Source organism: Rhodamnia argentea, chromosome 8 (genome assembly GCF_020921035.1).
Source record: "Rhodamnia argentea isolate NSW1041297 chromosome 8, ASM2092103v1, whole genome shotgun sequence".
Classification (NCBI taxonomy): domain Eukaryota; kingdom Viridiplantae; phylum Streptophyta; class Magnoliopsida; order Myrtales; family Myrtaceae; genus Rhodamnia; species Rhodamnia argentea.
This window is the reverse complement of record NC_063157.1, coordinates 8349999-8372774: the sequence shown is the minus strand read 5'-3', so window position 1 is coordinate 8372774 and position 22776 is coordinate 8349999. Positions and strand designations below refer to the sequence as shown.

General features: G+C 39.4%; 3 protein-coding genes across 9 annotated transcripts; 2 read left to right on the top strand and 1 right to left on the bottom strand.

Moving 5' to 3' along the window:
• Window positions 1–7151: 7151 nt before the first annotated feature.
• On the top strand, window positions 7152–15469 carry LOC115736619. 6 transcript variants are annotated; one of them, XM_048284086.1, is made up of 11 exons: window positions 7153–7662; window positions 7818–7924; window positions 8459–8568; window positions 8668–8764; window positions 9261–9310; window positions 9403–9516; window positions 9813–9911; window positions 11119–11320; window positions 11995–12593; window positions 14398–14615; window positions 14778–15469. In XM_048284086.1, the coding sequence occupies exons 1-9, from the start codon at window positions 7637–7639 to the stop codon at window positions 12015–12017; spliced, it is 828 nt and encodes a 275-aa protein (XP_048140043.1). In that variant the 5' UTR covers window positions 7153–7636; the 3' UTR covers window positions 12018–12593; window positions 14398–14615; window positions 14778–15469. The 6 variants fall into 6 exon arrangements, with proteins under 6 accessions (XP_048140045.1, XP_048140043.1, XP_048140044.1 ...); XM_048284088.1 differs by having other exon boundaries at window positions 7152–7662; window positions 11124–11320; window positions 12080–14615; XM_048284087.1 differs by having other exon boundaries at window positions 8465–8568; window positions 11995–14615.
• A 580-nt stretch (window positions 15470–16049) lies between these two features.
• Window positions 16050–17859, bottom strand: LOC115736623. 2 transcript variants are annotated; one of them, XM_030668407.2, is made up of 4 exons: window positions 17556–17859; window positions 16786–16878; window positions 16375–16516; window positions 16050–16290 (listed from the first exon to the last, which is right to left on the bottom strand). In XM_030668407.2, exons 1-4 carry the CDS (start codon window positions 17775–17777, stop codon window positions 16274–16276), a joined length of 474 nt encoding a protein of 157 aa, XP_030524267.1. In that variant the 5' UTR covers window positions 17778–17859; the 3' UTR covers window positions 16050–16273. The 2 variants fall into 2 exon arrangements, with proteins under 2 accessions (XP_030524267.1, XP_030524266.1); XM_030668406.2 differs by having other exon boundaries at window positions 16379–16516; window positions 17556–17858.
• A 1297-nt stretch (window positions 17860–19156) lies between these two features.
• On the top strand, window positions 19157–21380 carry LOC115736620 (proliferating cell nuclear antigen). The gene is made up of 4 exons (XM_030668405.2): window positions 19157–19619; window positions 20437–20589; window positions 20690–20787; window positions 20941–21380. Exons 1-4 carry the CDS (start codon window positions 19301–19303, stop codon window positions 21163–21165), a joined length of 795 nt encoding a protein of 264 aa, XP_030524265.1. The 5' UTR covers window positions 19157–19300; the 3' UTR covers window positions 21166–21380.
• The last annotated feature ends 1396 nt before the right edge of the window (window positions 21381–22776 follow it).

Genomic DNA, 22776 nt, shown 5'->3' with positions numbered 1-22776 from the left:
GGGTCCTCCGGTGGCGCGACGGCTCAAGGTCTTGGGTCGGGTGCGGATCCGAGCTTCTCGGGCTCGGATCCGGTGGCGAGGGGAAGGCGGGCCGGCGATTGAACGGATGGCCGGGTGGCGCGAGGTGGAGCCTCGGTGGTTGAGTGGGTGGCGGTGAGCAGAGAAGGAGATAGGGGTCGGACCTCACCGAGCTCGTGGGTTCGTGGGTCTCTCGGCCTCGGGTGCGGGGGCTCGAAACGGTGGCGGCGGCGGCGAGAGGCTTAGATCGACGGTCGGCGAGCGGCGCAGTGTAGGTGGGTTGAGGTGGACTACTGGGCCGGCATCTACAGATGGAGGGGTGGGTGTGAGCAACAGAAGGAAGGAGAAGGAGAAGATGAAGACAAAGGAGAAGAAAGAAAAGAAAGAATAGGGGACGGCCTGGTCGCATCAGGAAAGAAGGAGAAGGAGAAGATGAAGACGAAGGAGAAGAAAGAAAGAAAGAGTAAGGGGGGCCTGGTCGCGTCAGGAAAGAGAGAGAGAGAGAGAGAGAGAGAGTGAAGGAAAAAAAAAAGGTGTAAAACAGATAAAAAAATAATAAAAAAAAGAAAATAAATCAAATAAATAAAAAGACGAAAATGCCCTTAAAATCAGGCCCTTTTTTGAAATTTTATGGTCACTTCAGGCCCTTATTTGAAACAATATTCACTTCAGGCCCTTATTTAAGAAAATGAGGATACTTCAAGTCCTTATTTGAAACAGAGATCATTTGAGGCCCTTATTTGAGAAAACAAGAGGACTTCGGGCCCTTTTTTGAATTTTTCCCTTAATAACATTTAAAATTCGAGAAAATCACAAAAAAGTCCTCGAGCAACCAGTAATACATTCGTACCAATTCAATTTAAGTCTTTTTTTTTATCTTTTAATTGAATCATAAACATTTTATATTTGCGCTAATTCGGTTCATCCAGTTAATTTTAACTAAAAATTACCAATGTGTATAATTTTTTATAATATTCAAATATTTTTTTGAACTTTTTATTTTCTTCATTCTTCCTTCAACTGTTCTTCCTTCAACAATTTCTGATCTTTAGTAGACCTCTAAGTAGGATTCGAATTCATATGAAGTTCTGACCATCTGTCAGAGAAAAAAAAAGAATGAATCTTGTAGGATTCCTAAGAAATCCTTTGATTTCTTCCGGAAGCCTTGAATTGATAATCATCTTTTGGCTAACCTAACCTCCTTCCGACACCGGGCGGGCATCAACCCCCATACACGGCCAAGTTCGACGATCGCCCAAAGGTGAGGGCCGACTAGGCCAACCTCTTTGTCCTTGTGAAGGTAAAAAATAAATCAAATCAAATCAAAAATATATCAAAACATTATTAAAAACTATCAATGTCAATATCGACCACGTCACATTAGCGATTTCTACTCAAAATTAATAGGATGTATTGAATTAATATAAATACAAAAAGTTTAAGACTCGATTGATCAAAAAAATATTTATGACTTAATTGGCACAATTGCAATCAATTTATTATTTTTTTGATAATTTTTCTTTTGAAAGTCTCGAAAAAATCTTCATATCTTTTATAAAAGGAGAATTGTTTTGGGGCGAATGTGTCATTATGTCGGTTCATAATTTCTATAAGACCTAGCTTAATTTAAAATAAATGTGTAATGAGTATCAATTTGAAATTTTTAATCGTATTAACTTTCTTTTTAACCGAGGGATGCCAAATACATGTTTCGCCCTTTCACTCAGTGACCGTTACAGACCCCTATTTTCACAAATACCAGTCGCATATTCTTATGCCAAACTCCGCATTAAAAAGACCAATTACCTCTCCCTACAAATTCATTTTGGCTCCTTGCTTAGCATTTAACTGTTCCAATTTTTTTTCCTCTTAAAATTGTGTGTTTTGGATGGATATGAGAATTTAGGATTCACACTAGAGGTGAGTATAATAGACCGACAGGATCGGGAACTGCCCGGATCGGACCGGCAAAGGTCTGGTCCCGGAAGGCTCCGGTTCGATTTCCAATTCTTAAAAGTGTAATTGATATTTGGGCAATCCAGTTCCCGGTTCTAGGAGGGAACCGGACCGATGTACCTCCCACCCGGACTTATAATGTTTTAATTTTTCTTAGATGTAATACCTAATTTCGACAAAAAACAAATAAAACAAAACAAAACCTAACATTATCAGAGCCTCACAAACCTCTTTTTCGTCTCCTTATACTAATTGAATGAGGATAAACCTGTTTGGTCGTTGAACGGACTGCAACTTGTGTGATGTTATTGTTCGTTTGCGTTGTTAAAGGACCAGTTTATGCTGTTCGTTTCGCTTTCCTCGTCATTTCTTACGATATTACCTAGTTTGTTTTTTTTTTTTTTTAATCTCGGGGGCTTTGTTCTGATCAGCAACATCAATGGCAACGATTTCCTCCATGGTACCATCGCACGGTACGATGGAGTATAAAATACATTGATTTTCAAAGTATTAAATGATGGAAGAGGGGAAGATTTATACAGTTTAAATTTCTTTATTGATTTCACTGGAACGCTAAGGAATCGGACCGTACCGGCCAGCATGATCCGATCTCCGGTTCCAAAAATTGAAAATCGAGACCACCGATCCGATCCCCAATTTCTAAGGAAACCGGACCAACATAGGCTATGCTCACCCCTAATTCGAATGAGAACATCTTTAGAAAGAGAAGGGCATTTTTGTTAATTGAACAACAGAGCTCGCATATGCCCGAATCATAGGGTGCGCTCCAGAAGTGCTTATAAAGCAAAAATTCTTGTGGTAACACAATTTCTTGAGTAGAAATCCATTTAATTACGTAACTTCATTTTTCTTTTTGGGAAAACACCACAAAAAATCCTAAACTATGCTTACCATAACACATTTACCTAAGACATTTTCTTATGACACCAAAAATCCCAAACTTGTCTACGTGTGACACATTTACCCCAAACATTTTTTTTATGACACAAAAAATCCCAAACTTATATCAATATTCAGGATAAATGTGTCACATGCTTATAAGTTTGGGATTTTTTGTGTCACAAAAAGATAATTTGGGGTAAATGCATGGATACAAATTTAGGATTTTTAGTGTCACAAAAAAAGTTTGGGGATGTGTCATACTAGTATAAGTTTAGGGTAAATGCATCACATGAATAAAAGTTTGAGATTTTTGGTGTCACAATAAAAAGTTTAGAGTAAATGTGTCACAAGATACATAGTTTATGATTTTTGGTGGCTTTTTCCCTTTCTTCTTTTAAAGCATTTTTTTGCTCCAAAGTAGTTTTAGAACCACTTGAAGAAGTAAAAAAAAAAAAAATTACTTCTCTCTTGAATTTAAAATTAGAAGGAGACAATCTGCCGCTATTGACTATTGTTCGCCGCCGCCGATGACCTCCGTTAGGCGCCGCCGGTCTCCTCCGGCAGATAAATAATAAAATAACAAAATATTTATCACAAAATAAAAAAATAGTTAAGAATTATTATAATTTTATCAATACATTTGTATTGCATGAAAGTTTTTTATCAATATCATTTTTTAACTAATTATAAGAAAGAGATGTTCCATGATTTAATTAAATGGCATCCCACAAAAACACAATCATGGCAAATTGGACTAAGCAATCGACCCAATTGTTTGGAAGATTGCTGGTAGACGATGTTAAAAAGGGGAGTCAAATCACTTGGACCTACAACAAAGTACGATGGAATAACATTCAAGGGAAATTCAACAAATAGACAGGAGCAAAAATTTGTATTTAACTTTTATCGAATAACATGCATTTTATGTTACAACCAACAATTTTTCGTAGAAGATTTTGTGCTAATTATGTTTCAAAAGTAGAAATTTTCAACCACTACCAATTAAATTTCTGCTTCAAAAGTAGAAATTTGTCATGTTGTCAAGTACTTTTCTTTGATTAGAAATCTAATTATGAAGCAGAAATAGAAAAATCAGCTTTTGCTCAAAAGCAAAATTAGAAAAATCAACTTGTGCTAGAAATTAATTTCTACAGCAGAAGTATTGACATACGCGCCCACGTGCACCCTTCATATCAAGAACATCGTGCACATGTTTTCGTATCGTACATTTAGTCAACAAACAATATGAATCATCCGATCGATTTGAGCAACGACAGACTAAAATAAGGCTTTGACGAGCCCAGATTAAAATGGATCATCACATCACGACTCTCACATCAAGCATGAAAAGAAACGCGAAAGCCCGACGGTACAATAGTCCAATCACGTGAGTTTAAACAACGAATTAAACGGTCACTGAACTCGTTTTTCCTATGAACGTGCATGCTTATGCCATTTAGGCATTTCATCGAACAAGTGGAATGAATTTCGGCCGATGAGCTTGTATGCAAAGATTAAAACATCCGATTCACTTCGGATCACAACTTTCAAACAACTCCCGAAAAGAAACTACATACCTGAGCTGAACCTTCGAGAATTTCAACACGAATACTTCGAAGAAGGGGAAATCAAATCGAACTGCAAAAAATACCCAAATCAAATCATCGAAAATTAAGCAAAACGCTGGGCTTATCCATTGGCTATTAATAATGGGGATACTGTTCAGAATGTTTATCACTTCTTCCGCTTTCAGCTTATTAAGAGGAGGTCTCGTTCAATATCTCGAGCTCCATAATGCAAGTCGACTAATCTCAGCCAACCAAAAACCTAAGGATAGACAATTCCTCGCCACAAATTATTGAGAAACAAACACTCGAGAAACTAAAGGAGTTCCAAGCAAAGGAATCTGACTTACCGTAAGAGACGCGACCAAGTGCGGCTTTGTCGATTAACCTAGAGGAGTGAATCGACTTAATCGAACAAACACATTCCTCAGGCTTGCCTAATAAATTGCGCTAGACACTACAAATGAGGAACTGAAGGCGCGGAAGAACGAGAAACTCTAGAGGCGGAGGAGGAGGAAGAGGAACTCTAGAGGTGATGAAAAATGAGAAACAAGTAGGCGGAGAAAGAAAGTCACTTTTTCATATTTTGAAAGGAGCATTAGAAGTATTAAAATTTGGGTACGACACTTAGAAAGTTTAGGTACGACATTCATTTTAATGTCAAAATTTTTTGCCAACTCACTTAAGTGCCAACGGTGAACGATTCCAACAAACTGATTACGTGTCATTTATGATTTTTTTTTAATATTACATGGCAATTTTTTTTAAAAAAATCAGTTCACTTGTACTTTTAAACTTAAAAACAAGCTAATTTTTAAAAAATAAATCAAATAGAAAAATAAGCTAAAAAATTATAAAATAAATTTGGGTTGGTTGACAGGGGCGAGGGCTTGCATAGCCCTCACCATCGCGACCTTGCCTTCTCTTTTAACCGTTCTTATTTTCTTTTAATTTTTTTTAATTGCTGATTGAAATCCTCCAATGAGCCACGGAGGATTAGCTTATTAATAAAAAGAATGTCACATAAGATTTTCAGTAAAGTTTATAGAAATTGGCATTCAAATAACTACTTTTCAAAAATATTCGCACGATAAAAAAAATTGTCAACAAAGTAAACACCATACACAAATTTTGGCACTTGTGGTGTCCTTACGCCCTATTTTGAATGTGATATTTTCATTGATTGAAAAAATGGTTCTTGACTAATAAACGTTGGAAAATTTGGAGAAAAAATCGAGAGTTCTTTTTTTTTTTGTGAAACAAATAGAACTTTATACCTAAAACATGGACTTGGGGCATTGCAATTTGGCAACGTAAGTTTGCAAAACTCTAGGGACTCGAAACTTCAAATACCAATGTCTTGAGCGATAAATCATAAATCGTACCCATGGTATTATTCGATATTTAGATCTTATTTTTCATTTGAAAAAAAAATGAAAATTTCACCGCCCTTAACTATTTGATCGATTTATTGGTAAAGAAAATTTTACTCCGTACTTGAGCGCGAAGTCGCACTTTTACTTTTGGCGGATAATAGTAACAGAAGTTTGTTCCTTTCTGGATAAGATTATGATGAAACTTAACACTAATGTCTACCATTTCTTTGGCACCAATTATTAGTGTTTGCTATATATCTTATATCTAAATGTTGCTAAGACGAAATATCTTTTAATTAGTTTCCTCCACGTTATTCTCGTATCCAAATGAAATATGGCTAAAAGAATAAGAAGGAAATTATAAGGTCCATTCACTTTTTCATTCCGCGTTTTATTTTCATTTTCACTATTTATTTTTCGATCCACTTTAATTTGTTACTTAATAGAAAAGGAATTCATAAGGTCCATTCACTTTTTTAGGGAAAATTTTAAATAAGGTCCGAAATGTCATCATTTCTTCAAATAATGAGTTAAAATAGAATTTATTTCAAATAAGGGTTTGAAGTGACCATTTGAGTCTCAAATGAGGACCCGAGTAGCCATGACGGTTTTAATTAAGGGCATGACGCTAGTTAGCTAAATATTTCGGCTAGTGAATGACATTTTCGTCCAAAGACAATTTTAATTCTAAATAATTTTTTCTTTGGTTTTTTCTCATTTCTTTTTTTTTTTGTTTGCGGCTAGCAAGGGCAGCCCTCGCCAAATCGAGTAGGGCGACCCTCGCCTAGGTGAGGTTGGCTCGCCCAAGTCTCTCTTGTGGTCGGCGAGGTGGCTCGCACCAGATTGGTCGAAAAGAAAAAAAAAAGGAAAAAATTCAAAAAAGTAAGAGATAGAAATGTCATTGACCAGCTTGAAGATCATATCATTATTTGAAACCTATTTTAGATCATTATTTGAAATAAATTATACTTTACGTCCTTATTTAAGAAAGCCCTTATTTTAAATTAAGATCCCCTTTAGATCGTATTTAAGAAAATGACAACTTTTGATTCTCTCATTTGCAATTCTCCGGCTTTTTTAATTTCCATTTCATTTGTTTTCTTGGGTCCTTTCCCCATCCATTTCTGCTTTACCTGATCACTCGAGTAATTATAGTACGTGCTAGACACAAGCACGCTCAGTGCTCACCTGGCCGCACGGAGGCCGTCCAATGATGCGGGTCCCGCAAAGGGCCATTCGATCTAACGGTTCATATGGTACGAGCGCACAATTTCGTGCCACAGAAAATTGAATTCTACCACGAGCGTCCCGTTTCTCCACGCGTAACTCGCTCTCCGGCGGCGACCCGTCACTCCTCAACGACTCCTTTTTCGCGCCAGTGAGCCTCGCGCTCTCTCTCTCTCTCTCTCTCTCTCTGCACTCACCGTCGTCCCTCTCGAGGCTGCAATGTCAGCGAATCCCGCGCCGCCCTGGCGTCTGACCAAACGCTTTACACGTCACAGCGCGACGAGGAGGGAGGAGGCAACAAGGTTTTCTGTTTCCTTGTTTTCGCGATTCTTACACCTGTCGATCGTTTCCGTTACTGCCGAACGCCTATGCAGATTTCTCGACGGGGCAGGTTCATTTGACTTCATTGCTCCTCTCGCGCTCGCTTTCCCCGCGCGAGAAAGCTCCATACCCTCCACATTGCGCGATCTCGTCTTCTCGCCCCGGATTCGTGTACGTTCGCGCTTCTTCTACTCTCGTTTCTCCTGAGTGATTCCTCTCCTCTGCGCATCTCGCTGCTCCGGCGTCTCGAATCCTTCGTCCGTGAGCGTCATGAATGGTTGGGACAGCCGCGCGATGTGAGTTTTGGTTTCAATCGTCTCTCTCTTTTCGCTCTCGCGGTCAATCGGCCCGTGCCGTGTCTGGGTTTGCGATGCATCAGTGATTTTGAGTGCGGGTTGTTGAGCATCTGACTTGGATTCTTTTTTTTTCTTCCGGATTTCTTTTCCTGTAGGCTCGAGCACTATATTTACGAGTATATGATCAAGAAGCAAATGCACGGAACGGCAGAGTTTTTCAAAAGGGAGGCTGCTCTGAATTTTGAGACCGCTCTTCCTGGAGGCAATTTCTTATTCTTTTTTTGTTTTATGTGTTATAGTCTGTCCTTCGATTGGAGTCTTTGTTACGTGTTGGCACTTGTCAGAGAAAATGAGCCATTCAGGTTATATTATGGTCTGAGAAAAGGAAATTGGGGCGTTGACTTAGCCGTAATACACTTTCAAATTGGCTTTAGAATTGTAATGTGATCCTGAGATCATTCCTGGCCGGAAGATAAGTAGTGTGTAGATAGCAAGACCTCACGATTCTGTCAAAATACCATACCTTTGCTTCTGCATCGTCGTTATCGACATTCTTTAGCCAAATTGTTCCAATAAGGCTCAGTCATGTCTTTGTTGTTGCTCCTGTTGATGATTGCATTGTCTTAGGCAACTTGGTTCATAGCGAAGCTATAAATAACGGTAACTTTGAAACATCATTTGAATTTGTTGCAAAGTGTGTGGAAATCTGGATCTTAGTTTCCTATTTGCCACCAAATCCATTATTTACTGCTGCATTGATCGAGATCATGAGTGGATTGGTATATTATATTCTCAGGAACAGATGTCCCAGAGGGTTTTCTGTATGAATGGTGGTTGATATTCTATGAGATGTTCATGGACAATCAGCCAAATAATGGGAGTTCCTCTGGAATTTCTCCCACAATGGTAATGTTTCATCCAGTTTCTTAAGTTGGTCAGATAATTTGTATCCCACACGATATTTTGTTATTTGTGCCATTGATTGTCTCGTGAAAATATCTACAGATGATGACCTTTCCCCAAGAGACAACTGCTTCTCTGACCAGACAGTCTGCGATGAATGATGAAATGACAAGGGACTTAGCAATCAATACTAATACCAGTATGATTCTCGAACATCCTTCGATGATGGGGGTTTTAGTAGAATCAAGCAATGCATATTGCATAATCCTCTCAAAGTTGGTAGTGGCAGTTAAATCGTTCAGTAATCATCTGCTCAATTCTGCACGACTCAGCAGCCAATTTGAAAAATCATTGGATAATTGTCGACCCATTTATATGATCTTTGTAATCTCAGATGCATGAATAAGCCGATTTTATCGTGTAATTATATTTCTTCAGATTATAATCTTAGAGGATTCTTGGTTATCTATTTCCCTGGGAATGAAAGGGTAGAAAGAAAGGTTTGTATCAATAAGTTTCAAAAGGGCTGATTTCTAAATCTTGCAAGAACACTTGGAGTTGCTAATCTTTCACTTTAAATATGCTCAGATTACAAGTAGTTATGTGAACTAATTATGCTTGTATATCTTTTGGAATTTTCTGATTTAAATAATCCAATTCCTGTGAGAAATTTTGGTGTACATTTGTGCATGCAGGATTGACCTTTGGCGACAGTTTTATGTGGTCGAAAGAATGGCCTTCAACAGTAAGCAATATCACAAAACCCCTTTTCTCCAATTAATTAGGGCAACCGACTCTTGACCTTCGTACGAACTTCTTGCCATAATCTTCTTGCAGAATGCTGATCATCGCCCCCAAAATCTCATGCTGTTGCCTTATCAACAGAATCCATTGACTTTTTCCTCAACTTTGAATCCTGTGGTCGTCACTGATGATTTAATCCCACAAGGAGTAAGTTTTTCAGCTCACAAGCACTAGAATTAGAAGATAGAAAACTGAATACTGGCCTTTGAAAATGGTTCGGTAGAAGAAGCAGTTTCTTGAAGCAATTCTGCCTTGGTTCATCACCGGCAGGTGTCTCACATTAATATACTTAATATTTACTCACTAATACAGGGGCAGAAATTCTAACACAAGCAATGGTGGCTTCAAAATCTCAATAGAACAGCTTGCTGAAAGTGACATTCCTTCTTGCACCTGTAATATAGTTCCTATAGCTGGTCCTGAACTGGTTGCTCTGTTGACAGGGAGCACATCTCATGCCTCCAGGATTGGAGAATCATATCTTAAGTTCTTGGAAAATTGAAGATCATAAGAAAATGATGGCACTTTCACGATTAACTGAGGTAACTATCTTTTGTTCGTCTTCACAGGCGAATAGGCAAACTGTGGGAGGGGACTCATCCCGATGACTTTCAAATGTCGTTGTTCTGGTGGTAGCAATACCTTTCCTATCTGGTGGCCTCTTATACTCTTAAGTTGCTGATCAAGATATCCACCCTAGAACCAGAGAATGACTGATTACATCAAAAAGGATGTGTAAAATGAGGATTATGATGGATGTGTCACTGTTTAGTGGAGTTTATCTTTCTGGTAAAAATCAAATGCGGATTTTTCTTGGTTTACTACCTTTTCAAAGGTGTACATGCAGAAGTTATCCTAAATATGCAGAGTTAAACATCAAGACCTAAGAATGCATATGTTGATGTGCTCCCAAAGTTATCTGCCTGACTGTTTCTTCAGTACTTGTGCTAAAATAAATGAAAAGGGATTCCAGTTTGGGCATGCACATCCATGCTTCTCTCCCATGTCAAATTTAGTTTTCTGAAAAGCTCTGCTTTACCAATGATCCACTTTGCCAATGGACTCTATTTCTGTACATGGCCTGTGCACACAGCCTATTATATTAGGCTCTAGAAGTCTATTTATGATCAAGAAAAAAATCATGAGCATTATTTTATGTGAGAAGGGTAGGTACTTTTGCAAGAGCCTCTAACAATTTCTGATGCATGCATACAATAGGGGCTGTCTTCTTCTTTTGGCGGAGAAGGAAGATGCCAGCACCAATTGCATGAGATCTTGTGCATTCCTCTGGCATTACTGCTGCCTAGGCATGGGATTTATGGTGAAAAGTAATGTCACTAAATCTGATGATTAGAGTTATTTGAGTTTGATCACATTACATGTTACTAATCAAGTGCTGATGGTTATTGCACTGTTGCAGACTTAGACTGTTAGAGCAGGTATAGTCGCAGTATTTTCTGTAGAAACCATGATTTTGGTAAATTTCATCATTTATTATGGAGCACTTGAGTCCCTTGTAGTGACATCTTATATATAGAATGGGGTTACTTCAAGGAATGAGCCAAAACTCTTCTGATAATTATTTGGCTTTGTTTAACCAGTAACTCATAAACGATAATTCTCAGGAATCTCAAATCTCTGTGTAGTGACCATCACGATCTGCTTAAAAAAGGAACTAATTAATGCTGTGGAGAAGGCATTGATTGATGTTTGGTAAACTGTCTTTGAAGGTAATTTTGTCTTGTGCAGAGCAGCAAAAAGAGAAAGGCTTCAGCAGAAGGAAACTCGGGCATGCCAGGGTTCTTTTTACTACATTCAGAAAATTCTGAAGACAATCCTTCTGATATGAGTGCTGAAGCAAGTTCTTCTCAAGTTAATGAAATGAATGGTGAAGCAAATGTTTGTTCCAGCACCTCGAAAAAACGTTCTTCAGCTTCAGATGCATCCAAAGGTACATTGCATTGTAGGCTGCCAAAGGAAGGAGTTGTAGTTGGAAGCAACTGCTCTTGGTATATGCGCGTGCATGGGCATGCGAGTCAGTGTGTCTATAGATAAACCTCCTGTTGTGTATTAGTTGATTCCCCCTTCATTGTTCTCCTCTCTTCATTTTGACGTGCTTTTTTCTAACATTTATATCCTCTTTAGTAGCTAGTTTTTTCAAAATGGAATAAGCCGATAGCAGTAAAAATTTTGTGTGAGTTGTTGCTGATTTGAAATGCTCTTTCTCAGTCACACTCTATTTATTTTGCTCACGGGCTTCATCTCTTATGCACATGATAAATGAGTCATTTTTGTAACAAATGCTAAAGCAGTTATTTTTGACTTATTCAAGGATAAAACAAACCCATAGGGCACCCACCGGCTGGTGGCCGCGCTGGTTGGCGCTCAGTTCCTTTCATGAGAGGTCCTGGATTCAAAACTTCGTGGTGCTAGTGTCTTATCTGGGCACTATGGTGGTGGGGTCCTGTAGTTGCCCTCGAGGACTAGTCGTGCTTCACCGCTGGTTTGAGCGCAAGCTCGTCGGTCGCGCGGACACCTCGGTTATAAAAAAAAAAAAAAAACAAACCCATAGGGCAGTCTAACACTAACACATGGGCTAATGCTCGAGTTTCACCTTTCTTATAGGAACTTGCCAATTCTTGAAGTAACATGCATCTGCAGTAACATATTACTGTGTCTTTGAGGTTTGATTTTGGCAATCTGGTTGCAGATATCGTAAGTCCTTGAACCAAGATGGAACCAGTAGGACATACATGCAAGTTCATGGCTGGTTAATATTTGCCTCATATGCTGAAAGAGTTGCTTATGCTGCCATCTGAAGTTTGTGAAGTTATTCAAGCGGTGCTTGACTTACCTTATATGGACATGTTTTTTTTGTTTTTTTTTTTTGCATGGATGCACAAAGGTCTTTACTGGAGGTTGTCCTTTAATTTGCTTTAATTTGTCGTGTGATGACAAAAACACGGTAAAGCAAGGCAGTAATTGGATATAAAATAAATCTCACTTCTGTCTGCCACTTAAGGAAAAAAATCTTGACCGTGGAGGAGAGGCAATGGTGGGATTAAATGCTAATTCTAACTACTTCTGCACTTCCTTTAGAAGTTGCCAGTTATGGGGATTCCAAGAAGATTGACTCATATGTCTCCAGGCTAGAACATTCTTTTGGTGCTTTCTTTCTCTCCATCTAGGAATATTGTGATTGAAGCAGATCACTCTTAAAAGAGGTGCTTCCCTATGTGGGAAGTTACGGAACTTGCTGCTATTCTTCTCAACTTAATGCAGCATAATTTTTTTTCCTTCCTTGTTTCACTCAGGTTCTTCGGTTTTGGGGCCTCTTACCATACTGACGATAAATTTTCTGTTCTTTTTTCTATCTGCACTATATCAAGACAACTGCTTGCATTACTCTTTGCTATTTTCGTGGTTTACGACACGTTTGTTTAAAGCAAATACTGGATAGAAGTACACAAAATCATTGATTTAGGAATGTCATATGACAACGTATTTTGAAAACTTTTGTAGTTTGCTTGCTAAACTAATAAAGGAGGAAAAGCAACTAAAATAATGTCAGTTTATGCAAAATGCAGGAATCCTAATCTATTTTCTCCTATTGCGGCCTACCTGATCTTAGGCCTTTAATTCTGAAATATGAACTATGTAGCTTCTTCAATCACTCTCGATCTGAGCAAGCAATTCCGAACCTTGAAAGAGAACAGTGGAGAAGAGCTCGACAGTTGTCTCATAGACTGTGATTCACAAACCCATTGTTGACCTATTGGTCCTAGTATTATAGGCGACTGAACGGCCGCCCCTAGATTCTTATTTCCTTGAAGAGGTCATTTGTATGCTTTTGTCCTATCCAAATACCTTAATTAGAAGTGGCGTTTCTCCTAAGAAAGCTTTCTAGCTGAATCGATCTAATTATTTAGGGAGGGAGGTTGCTCATTGTATTTATGGTTTCTCGGAACTCATTTTGGGCCATTATTGACATGCCAGCGGCATTTCTCTTTCTTTTCATTGAGCTGGTCGATGTTCAATTATAGACAATACTCTGAAGATTGCTAAATGTTTGAGCCAATCAAATTGTCTTTTTTTTTTTTTTTTAGCAATTTGTCTTGCCGTCTGTTCAGAGGTCTGCTTTTGTTCACATGTATGAAATTCCATGAGGGGTCAACAATATCCTGCTTAATTGGTAGTGGGAAGGGAATAGCAATCCAGAGCTTTCATGTTTTTGAGTCAAGAGAGCTGACATTGAGGAGGAAATGGACTTAGCCGTGAACAAGGAACTTCTTTGTTTCTTATCCATTGTAGGCGTTGTAATGTTTTGTGCTATCAAGAAAGCTCATAATATCTTCGTTTTTCAGTTGATGGATAATTTATATGGTAATATTCTTGTGGAAAAGGAATCTCCACGTAGAATAAGATTATGGTCTCCGTGTTTTGGTTTTTTGTTGTTTCCTTTTTCTAAAGTGGTTATTGCTTCTAATTACCGTAGGAAAGTGATGAGACACTCTTGCTCGCTTGCATGCGGTGAAGCTTGCTTCTGGTTTGAAAGCCTGCCTTGTTAATGTAAACAACTTTAACGCTTGCTGTAGTACCCGTTTTCTCACCAAGTTGTCATTTATAAATTCCTCGAAATTTTGCTTGTGCATGGACAGCAGTTACATGAGAGCTTCATTAGGATCCTGTTGTTTGGAAAAATTATTTTCTGGAAAAAGGGAAGATCTTTTCATCTATAACGTCAGGTATAACTTATCTAATTGGAGTAGTGAACTGTTAAAACCCAGTTTCCGTCTGAAAGTGGTTTTCTTGTTTGGTCATTCCGTCACCAGTGATTGGGAATTATAAACTTATACTCTTTTGCTGCCATCCAATTTTAACTATTTGCAGAATATAAATGGTTGGAAAGACCACCAAAATAAAGATAAGAGAGACGGCATTTGAGAAGGATATTATTTGATCCAGAAAGAGAAGTTTTTATGCACGTATCCAGAGCATTCTTTCCAACTACAACACTTTTTTTTGCAGCTTAGTAACGAATATACCTTTGGAAGCACTGAAAACTGAAGAATAATATCTGTTCAAGTGCTAGAAGAAACACCCGCTTCAGCGTTCTTGTTGTTAACATGAGAAGACGATGCTTCAGCATGCATGTCAGAAGGCTCCTCTGTTTACAGAGTTTCCAGATGCAGTACACAGAAACCTGGTATGCTGAAGCTTCCTTTTGATGAAGATTCTCCTTTAACGTATATTTTCGTTTCTCATAATGAAAGAATACTATGGTACTGTTTACTCAACATCTTCTAAATGCGTCGGCATTTATTTTTGCGTGTTTCACAGCAATTGTTTGTCTATTTTCATTTTTGGGGTGTTCTTTGCCTGAAGATGATGAATCTTCAATTCTACAGGAGCATGGGGTTAGATTTTACGGTTGGGGCACTAACATTCATGGCTCCTTTGAAGCACTCTTTCCCTTTCCCTCTAGTGCCGCACAATATGGAAGGTCATTACTGGTAGATATATCAGTCAATTTCTGTCTGGAAGATTGAGTGTATGCATTTACAGGGAGTAAAACATCGAAAGGTTAGCCACTGCAATGTTTAACTCTTTGAAACTGGATTTATTTATTTTTAGGTGGTTTTTTTTTTTTTTTTTTTGGGGTCGGGTGGGGTGGTTTCATGCAGCATAGTTTGCATGATCACCTTATTTGGCCCTGATTTTTCTATTATTGGTAAAGAGTTAATTAATACGTCCTGACACGATGTGCCCAGCAGAAAATTTTCTTGTGTGAGGAGGTGTCAATCAATACCTGCAAGGCTGTGATTCACACTAATACATACGATAATGCAGAAAATTGTTTCAGGTCTGTGTAACTCGCACTTTTATATACCAAAATGCAGAAACGTGTTTCAGGTCTGTGTAACTTGGAGAATGGATTTTCCGGTATGGAAAGAAAATCCAACCATGTCCATACGTGTCCGATAGGGTTATGCTGTTTGTTAATTGGTATACATTTGGATGTAGAGGTCGAATTATCATTCCCATATAGGAATTTCATAAACAATGTTAGGTTGCATGTGGATAGTACCATTAAGTGACAGACAGAAAGAAAGTGCGAACTGTTCTATGGTCGAGGTACGCAAATCTTGTGCAAATTAAAATGTCTGCCATGGTAGTAGCCAAGAGTGAAAATTATTAAAATGGTCTTTTTTATGGTCTCTAATCTGTTCGTGTGAGTGGATTTCAGTTTCTGCATTAAAATCAGTGCTTTCTGTAATGTTATGAATTTCTTGAACTAGACAGCTTATACATAAGATATCTTGCTATTGTAAAGAGTTGAAACTAACAGATTGTCATGATCTATAAAGTGGAAATATGGTTGTTCATTGTGCTATGTCGACCAATTTCCTTCTGTATGCTGGCTTTGAGACATCACTCTCAAACCCTCGGGTGTCAGGAGTCTGGAAGTTGGTAGAGAGAGAGATAAATAGTGCTCCACTTGGCTTCCATCAGTTTGAAATTTTAAAACAGACCTGGTATTGTTCTCCAGTACGCCACAAATGATCCACCGGAATCACAAGTTGTGGTTTCACTTGGGAGTGGTATGGGAAGAGCCAATGTCACATTCCATTTGCGGCAGTTTTCTACTATATATTGCCAGTCCTCTATGCTAAAAGGAGTAACAAGCAACAGGATTAACTCTTCATTTCACTTCTTAAATGATGCAAAACACTCAGAAACTTACATTTAAACACTGCAGCACCTTGAAGAACATTATTTGTAGTACATTTTTAGAATAGTAAAAGCTCATAAGCAAGTCGAATAACTGCATAAGGCACCGGGCTTGCTTGAAGTCATAACAACATTGTTGCTCTCTCGTCAACTATCACTCCTTTTTGGCTTATCAGAGTGAACTGTCATCTGAAACGAAAGGCATGTTGTGAGTCAGAAACAATGTCAAAAACTGCGGTTGGTATTTATCGACATTCATGCACATATGTTTGCCTACGATGTCAGAAGCAGCTGGAATCCACTCATTAGTTGCTGGATTCCCCTTGCAAGAGGCATGATGTATGGTGGAAGTTTCTGGGTCAAGAGTGAACCCCTCGCCTTCGGTGTTCTCCATCGTTATAAATCCTGTCCCAGTCTGGCATTTGATCAGATAGTTAGAAGCTACTAACTATTCATCTCGCAATACAAGTTTACTTCTCGACTAATACCTCAGAGAACCGTTAAAAGATATCTGCCTATCTATTAATTAGTGAAATAGCTTATTAAATCTAATTCTACAAGAGCTCGATTAATAGTCTTCGATTGCAGGCTTAGTAGAACATCATTTTGACAGGGTAAATTTAAGGGCCTAAATTTAAATTTTGCAGAGCTTAGACTGACATGGGCTTTGAGAAAATTTAATACCTTGTGATGTTGCTTGTCAATGCCGTCGAGATCCTTGTAATATTCAGTCTCTATGAAGTCGTCCTTTGCTTCACTTCCATTGTAGACAAGTTTCTGTTATTGGAAGAGAGGCACGGCTTTTATTTGTTGAAGGAGATCAAAACCCAGGATCATTTATTGAAGGTAACAGTGTGAATTTATCGGTTGTGCTCTTTGATGTCTTTATTCTACCGTATGTACTAGGAGATATCATGAATCTTAAGAGCCTAATCTACCACCTAATTGCCTTTTTGAGCAGATAATGAAGCACTCGACTGCGGCTTTTGGCTTGTGTACGACTTTTTTCCCTCTCTTTGTTGGTACTTAAAAAGTATTGAAGTCAAATGGATCTCAACAAATGATGTAGTACAATTTAATGAAAGAATTATGTTTTGCTACCTGAAAAAAGAGAGAGGAAGAAACAAGAAAGAACAAAAGAGAGAAAGTAACCCAAATGGCCCTTATACTATGATGCTGTGACTGTCTAGTTTTCCTATGCTTTCACCGCAAGTCGTGGTTGTTACTAAGCCAAAGGGTAGTGAAGTGAACCAAGGGCTCATTTTTTCTTCTCATCAATCTTTGGCCCTCTCAAGTATACAAAATCCCTTTGATCTTGACACATGAAATGAAGTTGAAGAAGGAAATCCAAGTGGCACAATTGATGTAATCATTCAAGCACAATACAAGTTCACTTGTATTTTCCGCAGGAACAAGTCTGATACAAATGAAGCCAGCAGGGGAGAAACCGAAACCTGAGGATCATTCTCAAGGCGCTGGAACTCAGTGAACTCCGGGATATTGCCGTCGGTGGACAGGACATCGACATAATTGGAGGAGTACTCACTTCGCTGGGGCTTCGTGTGCCGCTTGGGAGCGATACCATCGAAGTACTCCTTGGTCTTCTCCTGGACCATTGCCTCTTCCTCCTTCGACAAGTGAACGTCGCTCCTGTTCGGCCTCCCGCAGCTCTCCATTTCTCTTTGCCCACTTGCCCGGAATCTCTCTCTCTCTCTCTCTCTCTCTCTCTTCAGGTTCAAGAGGATAGCCTGATCTGGGGAATTTATATAGGCCTACCGTGTGTGAGCAGACATCAGAAATGCAGATATTTCTGCTTTGCCATTACAGGCCCAGGATGAAAAGTTGCACAGTTGGGACCACTGGAATTCAACTTTGGATAAAATATCTAGATGCCTGCATCTGTTTTGGATAAATATCAGTAGGTGGCGGTGGGGCTCTTCCACGATTAAATCATGCTGGTAGAAGCGTGAGTTATATGACATTGCGTTGTAGACTTTTAAAGACCAATTCGTAGAGCTGGCTGATCTGCCATTTATTACAGGCAACCAAAAGTTGTTCGTGAATGATAGGTAACGTAGGTGGCTTTGACCTAACGCTACTCCGAGCCTCGGGGTTGCAAGGCCAAAGAAATCTTCGATTCATTCCCAGGAAGTCGGTGTTGCCTCGAACTCCTATGCTGGCAAAAGCGACTCTGGAGTTACTTAAAATGTGATCGGTTCCTCAGCGTCTGGCCGACCTTGTGACTACCGTTCCGAATTTTTTAGTTTGGAACTGTCAATCAGACCACATTTCTATATTCTGTAAAAGTTCAAATCTTATAGTAAATTATAAAATTTGCACTATTTCACTACAATATACATATTGTTGTTTCTCCGATTCTTGTTGGATGTGAAACTATTTTTTCCTTCAAAGCCTGTTCAATGTGGGAACTAGCGAAGTGGTTCGGCTCTCAAGTTGATTCGGACTCACCCCTAGATCGCTTGACCTAGCGCCAAGCCAATTTGAGGCAAGGGAGTGATCACAGTTCTATCTCGGCGCATGTGGCGGTGTTTTTTGTCGAATTTTATAGGTCGGGATTTTCGTAAAAGAAATTTCCCCCTTTTGGCACCAAATAATCACATGAAATGACTAATGACGATCCAACTTCAACTATAGAAAAACGATCCCGCGACGCTACCGATCAATACCCTCTTCGCTAAATTGAGACGAAATCGGATATTACATAGGGCGGTTTTGAAATTCCGAGTCGGCTCGAGGGGCCATTTTGGAATTGAACCACCGCCCCACGTACTAGGGCTCCAAGTCAAAGCCCACATTGACACTTAATCAACTAAGGCCCAAGGCCCACTGTCCAAAAAAACTAAGGTCCAAGGCCCAGACCAAAAAGGCCAAAAAAAAAAAATGCAGCTGCAAGAAATTCCTCTCTGTGCGTGCCCGCAGGCTAACAGATCCCTCATCGAAATCGTGGCGGGAACTAGTCAGGCCTCAGTCCCGCCAACAGAAAACCTCGCGCTTAAAAATTAATTTTTAAAACCGTCAATAAATGTCGGTTCCATCGGTCCGGGGCCGCGGATCCGAACCGGAACGACCACCCGCGTGAGAGGAAAACCCCTCTCAAATTTTCCCTCACTTTCTGGTCACTTTCCTTTCAAAACCTCCCCACTCCCGAAACCCTAGCGCCTCTCCATCGTACGCGACGATGCTCGAGCTCCGGCTAGTGCAAGGCTCGCTCCTGAAGAAGGTCCTCGAGTCGCTCAAGGACCTCGTCAATGACGCCAACTTCGACTGTTCCGCCACCGGGTTCTCCCTCCAGGCCATGGACTCGAGCCACGTGGCCCTGGTGGCCCTTCTCCTCCGATCGGAGGGCTTCGAGCACTACCGGTGCGACCGCAACATCTCCATGGGGATGAACCTCAACAACATGTCGAAGATGCTCAAGTGCGCGGGCAACGACGACATCATCACCATCAAGGCCGACGACGGGAGCGACACGGTCACGTTCATGTTTGAGAGTCCGAGTACGTTGCTCTCTGTTTGATTCTCGTTTAGCGAAGCGATGGGGGGCCTAGTGCTGTTTTTAGTTTCTCTGCCGATGCTTCAATTGATGTCTGGACTCTGTTTGTTTCTTTGGCTGAGTGAGGTCTGGATCTCTTGCTTTAGCTTGTTTCATCGGTAAATTCTGGTTTGTGAGCCATTCGTTTTCCCGATTGTCATAACTTCGACGTGGTTAAGTAGCGTCAGTGCGAAGTAAACATAGTTCACTGTCGTTTTTGACGGATGACAGCGATGACAGCGAAATGTTGAATCATTTGATCTTATGTTGGCTTGATGTTGCACTTGAAGTTCGTGGAAGATTATGTATCTCATCTGTACCAGTCTTTGTAGCAGTCTCAGCTTAATTTGTAGTCAAAGAAGTAGTTGACTATGGATAAACAATAGAAGCACCTGTCTAGAGTCCACTGCCTTATGAGATAATTTCCTCATTGTCCTTATGGCTTCCCCTTCATTCCTAAGGAGCTAAAAAAAGAGACAAATATACCTTGACCCCGATGTCCTCCCCTTTCATCCCTTTTGTGAATCATTAGGCGATGAAAAGGAGGTATGATCCTGGGATACCCTGTACATCCCTCTATAAACAATTTTATACATTTGCCTGCGAACCTCTATATGTCAGCGGATTATCCCTGTTGGTGTATTATCTGTACTCGCTTGTGCTAGTTATCGGAGAGTCCTAATGAGGCGAGGGACGAGTCTTTATCCCCAGTCAATTGAGTTTGTTCGTTTTTTCAAGTTATTCACTTGGATCTTATATTCACAGTTTTGTGCATGTTACAGCACAGGATAAAATTGCTGATTTCGAGATGAAATTGATGGACATTGACAGTGAGCATCTTGGAATACCAGAGGCAGAGTACCATGCCATTGTTAGAATGCCGTCAGCTGAATTTGCTAGGATTTGTAAAGATCTCAGCAGCATCGGTGATACTGGTATTTTGTCATTCTATACTCAATGGCTTCTGCAACGGAGTTATCTGAGATTTTTGGCATGTCCATAAGATTACAAATTTTTGTTGATCTGTTGCTGCAGTTGTTATATCCGTGACAAAGGAGGGTGTGAAATTTTCCACTAGAGGTGATATAGGAACTGCAAATATTGTTTGCAGGCAAAATACGACTGTTGACAAGGTGTGTCTTGTTTTTCAAACGGTCCATTAAGTTATTCATCTACTGATTGTGGGAAACATTTGCATGCCTTTCACAATTTGAAAGTGCTCTTTCTGAGAATATGCTGGTTCTGATTTAATCTGTTTGTTAAATGTTTTGGGTGAACCATTGAAGCCGGAGGAAGCCACAGTTATCGAAATGAATGAGCCAGTGACATTGACTTTTGCATTGAGGTACCTCAACTCCTTCACAAAGGCAACCCCTTTATCTAACACTGTGACTATCAGTTTGTCTTCGGATCTTCCTGTTGTTGTTGAGTACAAGATTGCCGAGATGGGTTATGTCAGGTTTTACCTGGCTCCTAAGATAGAAGAGGACGAGGACGAGACAAAGCCATAAGTTGCTGGAGTCCTGAATTAGTTGACCTGTTTTGTTGCCTGCGGCAATTCATGTTTTCTGTCTCAGGAAAATTTTTCTACTCTTTACAGCGTCGTACTCATTGTCAGGCAAATGTTTTAGCTTTGAATCAGTGTTATGTCTTCCCCAATGTATGGTTTACCTGGTGTTCCTGACTTCAAGGAGGTTCTCTAATGGATGTTAGATCATATTTCAAAGTGTGGCATAAAGTTTCAATTACTTGGGACTTTTGCGATCTTGGTGGTCTTTTTAAGACTATCTTGGGCACTGTAGGACCAACTGATTTTAGGAAATATTGAGGATGGTGCTCACAATCACATCATATCCTATGTGATACCGTGGCAAGTTAAAAGAGGTTCTAATCCTTGTTTCCTCACCTGGTGGGATGGTTTTCATGATGTCGTGGATAAAATCCATGTGTAGAAATTTGTATTCTGGTCGTATTTTTCTGTTGGATTAAAGTATATATAATCTTGACTATTTATTTTTTTTCCTCTCAATGGGGTGATGCGAATCCAAAGATTGGCTTATAAGTTAGTTTTACAAAGTGATTTGATCGGTGTTGAGTGAATATTAAATAATTAGGTCTTGTTCAATTGTTTTACCAATATCATTCTGCAAATTAATTTGCAAGTCAAGTTTTGTATATTGAGTAGTATTGCCGTCATTAAATATGTTAATCCACTAATTATTTCTGTGTTTGAATAGGATGACAAAACTGTTGAATTTTTGGATAATTTATAGTATATTTCACTAAGTTTTCGAATTCTGTGCACAGCACATTCCATACACAATGACTTGAAAATAGAAATATGACAGAATTAGAAAAAGAAAAAAAAAAAAAAAAAAGGGGAGGGCTAGGCATTTCTGTTGGCGTCCCACTAGTTGATCTTGGTCGACCTCCAACCACCCTAGTCACTGTATAGGATGCCAGTGGAACTCGTCATGTTTCCGAACTAGTTATGTTAGTGATAGAAATGGAAATTTGAGCGGAAAATAGGGAAAAACTTAATTTTGTTTTTTGTTTTTTTAAGAATGGGAGGAGAGAAATTAAGAGTTTTGCTCATTTTCTTCTCAAAAAATGGTCCTTGTTGCCTCCCAAAACATAGCTGAAGCGCAACCCATTTTCCGTAGTAATTTTGTATCCTAATTATTTTCAGATTTAGCTCCCTATACTTTGGGATTGCCTGTCACGCCATAAGCTTGATATTTGCCTTAATCAGCCCCTTGCAGTTTTATTTTTCTCTTGATGGGGCACAAATCTCAATTCTAACTTGTGAGCTGATGGATTCTTTGAAGAACTTGGCGCCACATAACTCTTTTTTTTGGTCGAAACGCTGCATAACTTACAATCTACAATAATGTTAATACGATCTGCAAATCCCTTTCCTCTGTGGTGACTGTTACAAGATGTATTAAACTTCTCTTGCATTCATCTTATAGTGAGCGATCCAGAAAATAGCATATAACTTCCGAACGCAATTAGTGAGGCAAAAAACTCATAAAAACTATGTTTTGCATGCATATGACGTGAGTTTGTTCTTGGGTTTTAAATCTTCTTGTACCAGATTTTAGGCTAAGCCTCAGACAGGA